The sequence below is a fragment of the Andrographis paniculata genome, unplaced genomic scaffold (assembly GCF_009805555.1).
Source record: "Andrographis paniculata isolate CXL003 unplaced genomic scaffold, ASM980555v1 Contig69END, whole genome shotgun sequence".
Taxonomy (NCBI): Eukaryota; Viridiplantae; Streptophyta; class Magnoliopsida; order Lamiales; family Acanthaceae; genus Andrographis; species Andrographis paniculata.
Window position 1 is genome coordinate 7,758,364 of NW_026137605.1, and position 9,033 is coordinate 7,767,396.

At 38.4% G+C, this 9,033-nt stretch overlaps 2 protein-coding genes across 5 annotated transcripts; one reads left to right on the forward strand and one right to left on the reverse strand.

Annotated features, from left to right (window-relative positions):
* Positions 1–372: 372 nt before the first annotated feature.
* Positions 373–5,699, forward strand: LOC127263668 (inorganic pyrophosphatase TTM2-like). Of its 4 annotated transcripts, none has more exons than XM_051292805.1 (12): positions 373–658; positions 1,410–1,768; positions 2,246–2,360; positions 2,850–3,045; positions 3,130–3,243; positions 3,369–3,542; positions 3,832–4,026; positions 4,240–4,362; positions 4,436–4,548; positions 4,645–4,750; positions 4,855–5,097; positions 5,222–5,699. In XM_051292805.1, exons 2-12 carry the CDS (start codon positions 1,432–1,434, stop codon positions 5,423–5,425), a joined length of 1,920 nt encoding a protein of 639 aa, XP_051148762.1. In that variant the 5' UTR covers positions 373–658; positions 1,410–1,431; the 3' UTR covers positions 5,426–5,699. The 4 variants fall into 4 exon arrangements, with proteins under 4 accessions (XP_051148762.1, XP_051148763.1, XP_051148765.1 ...); XM_051292806.1 differs by lacking the exon at positions 373–658 and adding an exon at positions 707–899; XM_051292808.1 differs by lacking the exon at positions 373–658 and adding an exon at positions 707–885.
* Positions 5,420–8,691, reverse strand: LOC127263669 (protein NSP-INTERACTING KINASE 2-like). Its single transcript, XM_051292810.1, has 11 exons — positions 8,516–8,691; positions 8,312–8,441; positions 8,147–8,218; positions 7,866–8,009; positions 7,711–7,782; positions 7,564–7,623; positions 7,407–7,492; positions 7,183–7,332; positions 6,755–7,096; positions 6,297–6,676; positions 5,420–6,213 (listed from the first exon to the last, which is right to left on the reverse strand). Exons 1-11 carry the CDS (start codon positions 8,607–8,609, stop codon positions 5,923–5,925), a joined length of 1,821 nt encoding a protein of 606 aa, XP_051148767.1. The 5' UTR covers positions 8,610–8,691; the 3' UTR covers positions 5,420–5,922.
* Between the last annotated feature and the right edge of the window lie 342 nt (positions 8,692–9,033).

The window sequence follows — 9,033 nt, forward strand, 5'->3', positions numbered from 1 at the left end:
CTTAAAATATTTCAAAATAATTTAACAAATTCTATTATTTTTTACTTAGATTTTCGGACTTTTTATTTTTTTTTCACAAATTAATATACTATATATATTCACTATTTATATATATACATATATTTTATGATAATTTCACAAAACAAATAGTATCGGCTTTTCGCAAAATAAATAAATAAACCACTTATAAATAATTTCAAGACAAACAAACCCCAAATTACAGGGGATAAACTGAACTGAACTGAACTGAAATAAATGGGAAGGCAATCACGCGGAGATGGGGAAGCATAAAACCCTAAAAAATAAATAAATCCATCCACAGATGGGGATTTCTCAACAAGTCCCAATTCCCCAAAAATCTTCGGAACCCACAAAAATAAAATAAAATAAAAATACAAAATCGATAAGCATCACCGTCATTCCAGAGGCAAAATTGCAGTCTTGTCGTTAAACGAATAATGACAGCACAGCACAGCAAATCATGAGACGGGCGGAATGAAGGAAATCAAGAATGGAAGGAAAATGCACACGTATACAGTGTCCCGCCTACCCTCCACAATTTAATGGCTAAAAGCTTCCACGCTTTGCCTTTCTTTTTCTTCTGCCGTGCCCCACTTGTAACCGAAAACACACAGAACAACGAGCATCGCCGCACCAGGTCACTCTTCTCTTCTCTTCTCTTCTGCTCTTTCAATATATCGAATATATTTTATTGATGCATATTTATCCTCAAGTATGCCTACGGCTTTGTTATTTCCCATTCACTCCCTTGACTCGTTTTGTTCTCATATACTATTGGAGAACTTGGGGCATTTTTGAGTAATCGAGGAGGCTGCCTCTGTTGGGCTTGCTTTGGTTTCTAGATCAATCTACAGATATCAAGAAGTTGTTTCTTGGGCGTAATTTGTTTCTCATAAATTGGTTTCTCTGTGGATTTTTTATTTTTTTAGTTTTTTTACTTTGTTTTGTAATGCTGATCATGTATGGATTGGATTTTGTTAGGTACTGTGGGTATTGATTTGGTTGAATATTGGGGAAAGATGGTTGAGTGAAAAGAGAATTGTTCTTGATTCTGTATACGTTTATTTGCTTCTTTAATAATTCTGGATTAATCTATGATTGTGTTTTACTTAGTTCTGTGTTGATGTTTGGTGTAATGGTTGCTTTCTTGAGATGAAATGGTATGATTTTACTAGGATTAAATTAGCTTGAAATATAGGGATCTTGCCTTTTTTTGAGCCAATATATTTATCTGAGGGATTGTTTGTTGAGACTGCTAGGCAATCTTGTTTTTCTAAATTAGTGCCTCGCCGTCTTAGATCACAATGTATTCATGTGTTTTAAGTTGCTATCTGCCTTTAATCGGATGAAATTCTGCGAGTTTTATTTGTTCTTATGTGTTTTTTCAGAGATTAATTGCCTAGAATACTAATGGTTAGCGATACGTCCAATGCCGAATCAACTCATCATAGAGCTGGTCTGTTGAAAGATCAAGTTCGAGTGGTTAAGAGGAAGGGCACGGATCGCTATGAGATTGCTCCCATTCCTGATAATTTGTCATTTGAGAAAGGTTTCTTTGTTGTGGTGCGTGCGTGCCAGTTGCTGGCGCAAAGGAATCATGGTCTTGTAGTGGTCGGCATAGCCGGTCCATCTGGGGCTGGAAAGACTGTGTTTACTGAAAAGATTATCAATTTTATGCCGGACATCGCTGTCATTTCAATGGACAATTATAATGATTCAAGTCGGATTATTGATGGTAACTTTGATGGTATGGAATTTTCATCGCTACCCCTCTTTGTTTACCTCATCGATCTTTTTAGATTGTCGTTTATCTGATTTTTCTGTTCTAGTGTTTGCTTCTCTCGACAAAGACTGCCTTTTGCAACTTTTTAAAGCTGTTTATCAATGAAGAATTTGTTATCACACTTGCAATTTGCATGTGTAATATCGACATCAAATAGATCTACTTTCTCAAAATGCCAAGCTTACTCCTATTATTTTTCTTACATGTGGACTTGCCTTTGTGCTTTGTTTTCTTTATACCAAATTTGGCATTCCTTGGCCCGGTGAAAAAATTTCCAGTTGTTCTCACTTATATTGTACACTGTTAAACTTTCCTAAAATGAGTCTATCTGGTCACTATTTCTTGGCCTTTCCTCTTTGTTCATGGTAAAAAAAAATAGATGCATGATGATGTACCTTGAATAAATAGATGATGTAGTTCCCGGTGGTATCATGTTAACAGATCCTCGTTTGACTGATTATGAGACCTTGCTGAAAAACATTCATGATCTGAAGGCAGGGAGGCCGGCTGAAGTCCCAATATATGATTTTAAATCCAGCAGTCGCACAGGATACAGGTCCCATTCCTTCACTGTTGTTTCAATCAAGTTCTAACATTTCGGTAGATTTTTCAAAGATCGTGTGCTTATCTTTGATAAACAGCTACTTTATTTATTTATTTATTTTTTTCTGTTTGTTTTTCCTCGAAATAGTCGGTAACTTGGATGAACATCTATAAGCCTGGAAAACAGAAGTATGCAAGTCAGAAAGTTGCTTGGGTCAATATGTAGTTGAGTTGTTTACGTTTATAATTTTCTGTCCAATTAAAACAGTATGCTGTTCTCATCACGATCAAATTCTCTTTCTTACCAAGTTCATTAAAATTTTCTCTTGGGGATTCCAGTCTTGATCTTTACTATCGGTGCATATGTTTGCGTTGAATGATGATTAGTCTCGTTCCTTGAATTATTAAAAACAGAGACCAGAGTACACATATATATATATATATATTGCTTCATTTAGAATGAATTGCTTTCTGATTGTATAAGACTGATTACTGATGACAGGACAGTTGGAGTCCCAAGTTCCAACATTTTGATTATAGAGGGAATTTATGCTCTGAGTGAAAAATTGCGTCCTCTGCTGGATCTTCGGGTCTCTGTGACAGGCGGCGTGCACTTTGATCTTGTTAAACGTGTTTTACGTGACATTCAACGTGCTGGACAAGAACCGCAAGAAATAATACATCAAATATCCGAAACGGTCAGTATTCCCCATATCAAGCTGGCAATCTAGAATCAACTACCAGGTAGCCTTCTGGAAGTTCTCATTTAGTCTCCTCTGCAGGTGTATCCAATGTATAAGGCTTTTATTGAGGCTGACCTCCGTAATGCACATATAAAAATTCGCAATAAATTCAATCCATTTACCGGATTCCAGAGTCCTACTTATATACTGAAGGTATGTTCCTAGTCCTGATTTATAAGTTTCTACTTTAATCAAATGTTCTGCTTGGTTCTTCAGTCAAGAAGAAATGAAGTTACAACCACAGCATATATAACTGTTTTTATTCTTATTCCATTTAGTCGATGAGGAATGTGACAGTGGAACAAGTCAAGTCAGTCATGTCTGAGGGACATTCAGAAAGTACAGAGCAGACGTACGATATTTATCTTCTACCACCTGGCGAAGATCCAGAGACCTGCCAATCTTATTTGAGGATGCGCAATAAAGATGGAAAATATAATCTGATGTTTGAGGTGCGTTCCTAATATGATGCTTTACAGAGCTTAGTATTGATCGATTTGATATTCATTTTGCAACTTATAAATGCCAAGAATCCTCATTGTATGCTTGCTAGTGATTGGTTTAGTTTATATATTTATGACGGCCATCATGTTATAGTACATGAAAAATATTTGTTTTTGAATATGGTTTTTGTCAATGATGCTTGCTTGAGTTTTATTTGAATATTTTTCCTATCTTCCTATTATTTTAACATGATGTACAATCTTCCTTTTCCACTCACTGTGCTTATTATAATGGTAGGAATGGGTCCTCGATCCTCCATTTGTCATCTCTCCAAGAATAACTTTTGAAGTCAGTGTTCGGCTCCTTGGTGGATTAATGGCCTTGGGATACACTATAGCAGCCATACTCAAAAGAAACAGCCATGTCTTTACAGATGAAGGGGTTTCAGTGAAAATTGATTGGCTGGAACAATTAAACCGCCATTATGTTCAGGTTTCATATCTTGGCGTCTTTATTTCTCTATTTCTGCCCTATCTATTATTTACTTGGCTTTTTTGCTTTATTTTCACTGTCTGCTTAATGTTCTAGACATATGTACCGTGTTCAATCCCTGCTTTAAATGTTAAAATCTTACTTCTACACAAACTAGATGCAATTCTCAAAATGGCATGCATTTAATAGTTGAATACATTTTGATTGAGACAGGTGCAAGGTAGAGATCGCCTTGCCGTGAAAAGTGTAGCTGATCAACTGGGGTTGGAAGGTTCTTACATTCCAAGAACTTTCATCGAGCAAATTCAGATAGAGAAACTCATCAATGAGGTTATGGTAGGTGAACCGATCTGCTTTCTGTTTTCTATGTTCTTTTTTATGGTAGTTCTCAATCGAGAGAAAGAAACAGGAACTGCCAGAAGATTTGAAATCCAAACTTAGCATAGATGAGGACTGTGTCTCAAGCCCGAAGGCAACAATTTCTCGTCCCTCAGCAGCAACCAAAATCAAGAATCTTAGAAGGTGGTTTGATATCCCATTCTTTTTCGATTTAGGAATTATAAGAGTTTTTTCTTTTCCCCCACATAAAATGTGCTAATTTACATTTTGTTTGGACAGTGGCATGTCACATTCATATTCGACAAACCGGGACAGAAACCTGTCCAAGTTGGAGACTAGGTTTGAGGATAGGACAGCTGAAGCACCAATGCCATTAGCAAATCAGGTATGATTCAACTATTTGTGATCAAATGTTTTGTCTTACATTTCCTATTTTCCACGTATCTTACCATTCTTTCTCTGACATATTATTTGGGGGCTCTCACACAGCTTGCAGAACAGATTTCCACACTAAATGATCGTATGGATGTTTTCATGTCATGCATCGAAGGAATGAACTCCAAGTTGTCAAGCTGGAAAACTACCCCCACTTCACGAAATGCATCATTGCAAGCTGAAGTCTGTAATGGCTCCGCTCCAACCTCGTACTTCCTGTCTAGTTTAGGGTCTGGTTCTTTATTACCGAGTTCCTCATCTTCCCAGTTGGCAAAAGAATCATCTTTGACCGAAGAGGTATCAGCCGCCTTTAGTTTTTATACATCCATTCATCTTCTTCTTAATGAGAATTATTGCGGCTGATTGTAGTTGCTCTTCTTTTCGCATCTGATCTGACGAAATTTCATTATAATCTTGACAGTTATCAAGTATAGTTCGCGGTCAACACCAAGTAATGCATCAGCTGGATGTTCTTAGCACACTCTTACGTGCAAATTTAGGGGAAAGATCGGATAAAAATAAAGCTGCCAAAAAGAATCCATCCAAAACTCCAGTGATCATAGCATCGTTGGCACTTGGCAGTTTGGGGTTTTTTTGCTGCAAGGATCTTTTGATCCGGAAATGAGAAACACCCAAACTATTACCATTAGAGATACCAGTGATAGTTTCCATCGCTTACCTCACAGTTTCAGAGCATTGTCTTGCAATGCCACCCTTCGATAATGGCGAATCACCTCTCCAGAATCGAGCATGTGGTGTGCTTAGGCAATTTTGCATTCATTCGGGATTCATTTCTGGAATCCTTAGATTTTCTTTTTTGCATAACATGTAATCTGAAACTCTGATTCAACATTTGCAATGACATTTTTAACTTGAAAGAACGAAAAGTTGAATTCATAGTATAGCATTTGGAGATTGCTAGTGCTTGAGCTCCTGTTATATATCTTCTTATTTTCGACTCAACAGTGTCTTCTTTGGCAGTTCGATGAAAGTCCAAGCAATGCCGGAGCAATTATGGTTGTCGAGAGAAATGAAATGATGATCTTCATTGAGAGGTTAGGATATGTTTCAAATGTATTATCTCTTCATATTTTGGTTGTCCCTGTTTTTTAGATATTATCATCACCTCGGACCAGAGAGTTCAATAGGTTGAACCAGAAATGAGGACTTTGATGAAGAGCCATCTGCAAGATCAGAATCCCGGTCCAAAGAGGATGCGATCCATTTCTCGGCAACACCGTCTCCTTCAAGCATCCGAACAACTTCAGCCATCATCGGCCTCCGTCTGGGAAGGTACTGCGTGCACAATATAGCTACCTTTACCATCTCCTCAAGCTCGACTCTATTGTACTCATTTTCAAGTTCCTTGTCCACCAGGAAATCGAGTTTTTTGTCACGATCAATTTTCTTCACCTGAATCGTAGTTCTTTTTATTATGAGCCAATGATGGATTCGAATGTGAAAATTAATTCTGTTTACTAATACTCAGAACTAACCCAATCAATCATAGATCCTTTCTGATTAGTCGATTTGCTGAATTCCAGCGCAGTCTGACCGGTGATCAGCTCCACCAGCAGAATTCCGAATCCAAAAACGTCTGTTTTCTCTGAGGACTGGCCTGTGCAGAGATACTCGGGTGCTATGTGCCCGACCGTGCCACGAACAGCAGTCGTGAAATGCGAATCCTGGCGGTCCAGAAGCTTTGCCAGGCCGAAATCTCCGAGCACCGCCTCGCCGCACTTGTCGAGCAATATATTCGCCGCCTTCACATCACGGTGGATTATCTTCGGGTCGCACTGCTCATGCAGGTACAACAATCCCCTTGCTGTACCTACAGCAATTCTTTTCCTAGTAGCCCAATCGAGGGACGGTTTGGCTACAATGTAGCGGACACCGGTGTCAGCTACAAGCTCGAATAACGTAATCTAGATTGTAAGAAATTTTTTTTTTCTACCTTTGAGTCTTGATGCGATGTTCCCATTGGACATGTAGGGATAAACCAGGAGCCTCTCAGTTGGAGTTACGCATAATCCATGGAGTCCGAGGAGGTTTCGATGCACTGCAAGGCTGACTATCTCTACTTCTGTCTTGAATTGGATCTCTCCGTCTGTGCTACCTAAATCCTTCATCCTTTTCACTGCTACAGCCGTTCCGTCTTGGAGACAACCTTTGTAGACGTGTCCGAAGCCTCCTTTCCCTATGATGTTCCTTTTGCTGAAGTTGTTCGTGGCCCTCTGTAGTTCGACTAGTTCGAACCTTCTCAGGTTTCCAGGGCACATTTCTTCACCATTTTGCTCTGGAAAAATCGATCAGTTGAGTAGTAAGGTAAGTGGTTTCTGCACATCTATCATTTAAAGTCTGAGAATTTTATGTGAAGTTCACCTGCGAAATCGAAGAATATCTGTTTGCTGTGCTTATTCTTCCAGCATAGTAAGAATCCCAGTCCAAGAATTAGCATGGAAATGCAGCCTAAGCTCGATGCAGTCGCCAAGGCGACGTCGCGGCTGGCTTGTTTTCTTGATGCCTTAGGATCTTGAAAGAGGAGAAAAACCAGACAACCTTAACATTCGAACCAATTCAGACATGAATTAGCAGGTAAGTCTTACTTTGTGCATTATCTAGAGACAGTGATGAATTTCCATTACAGCCTGATTCGTTGCCGGATGAACAGATCATAGGATTCCCTAAAACACTGTCAGTCGACAAAACTATTCGTCAGTGTGTGATTCTCAAGATCGAAACTTCCATTCCTTAACCCCTTACTTGAATCTTTTCGCCAGGATTCTTGGAACAGGCCCTTGCAAATTATTGTATGCCACGTCCCTGCAAAACATAAAATCCAATGGTGCAAACATTTGACATGATTGAAACCTAGAAGATCACAAATCAAGATGGTGTCTGGAGAATTACAGGAAGCTCAGGCGAGTCAGATTGCACAAAGCCATAGGAATAGCTCCGGTAAGACTGTTGTTGTTAAGCCTCCTGTATTAACCGAATTTGAAAAGGGAAGGGATCAAAGGCCAAAACAAAGCTAGGGATTTGATTGGAATGAATGGTGTTCTTACAGGTATCGAAGGTTTTCCAGGTGGGACAAAGAAGAGGGTATTTCCCCTGTCAGGAGATTGTCCGAAAGATCGATCTCTCCAAGCTCTGGAAGGCTTCCCAATTCAGGCGGTATATGCCCTGAAATCTTGTTGCCCTGTAAAAGCCTGCAAGCTCTGTAAGTATCACTTACAAAATTTCAAATTGGATCGATTGATTTGAATTCTCGAAATGAGGAGTTTCTAAAGAAATTCAGATTCGATTATTGTAAAATCTATTTCTGTTTGATTTTCTTGCTACTTACAAGCTCTTGAGTTGAGTCAGATTTCCTATGCCCGAAGATATCGTCCCGGTTAATCCCTGGCTTTGAATTGCCCTGGCAAGATCATCGATCAGTGTTTTTGCAGTTAAGACAAAGCCAATCCATGCAGGTAGTTAAGTTAATTCGGAATTCAGATCAGCTTCTTACAGAGTGATGACTAGGTTGTCGTTTGAGCAGGCCACCATTGTCCAGGGGCAGGGGTCGACTGAATTCTGGTCCCATTGAAGAACACCATGAGGGTCATTCAGGGATTTCTTGATATCCATCAAAGCTTGCACTGGAATATGGAATGAGTATTAATTGTGAGTGTATAAAATTGTATAGATTGATGTAATATGTTAAAAATGTTACCTTCATAGTTGATGCCATTAGGGGTGAGCAAAGCAGCTGTGCAACTCAAGCTTAGCAAAGCTGCAGCTGCGCACAAGAAAATAGGCTTCTCCATTAGTACAAATTAGCTGAAGCTGATCGGAGTCTTGTGTTGTGGTTTTACGAATTTATAAGATTCAACCTTTCACTGTTACTAATGTATAATGTTTTTATTTTGATTTTGATTTTTATTTTGACTTTAATTTTTTATATAAAAATAGTTGTTTGGATTAGTGTACTTTTACAGGGACAGTAAAAATTGAAATGCAGACATTATGAACAAAAAAAAAAAAAAAAAAGAAAAAGGCTAACCAAATACACAGTAGAAATGTTAAACATTGATTTTTTAAAAAAAATCTTTTTTAGCTCCGCTTATTTACGAAATTGGAATTTGACTTGGTATAATATTGCACACTTTATATATCATATTGTGCTGTATGAATATATTTATTGTTTAAATCAATAATAGACTGTGCTACATAAAAATTGTACCCTAATAT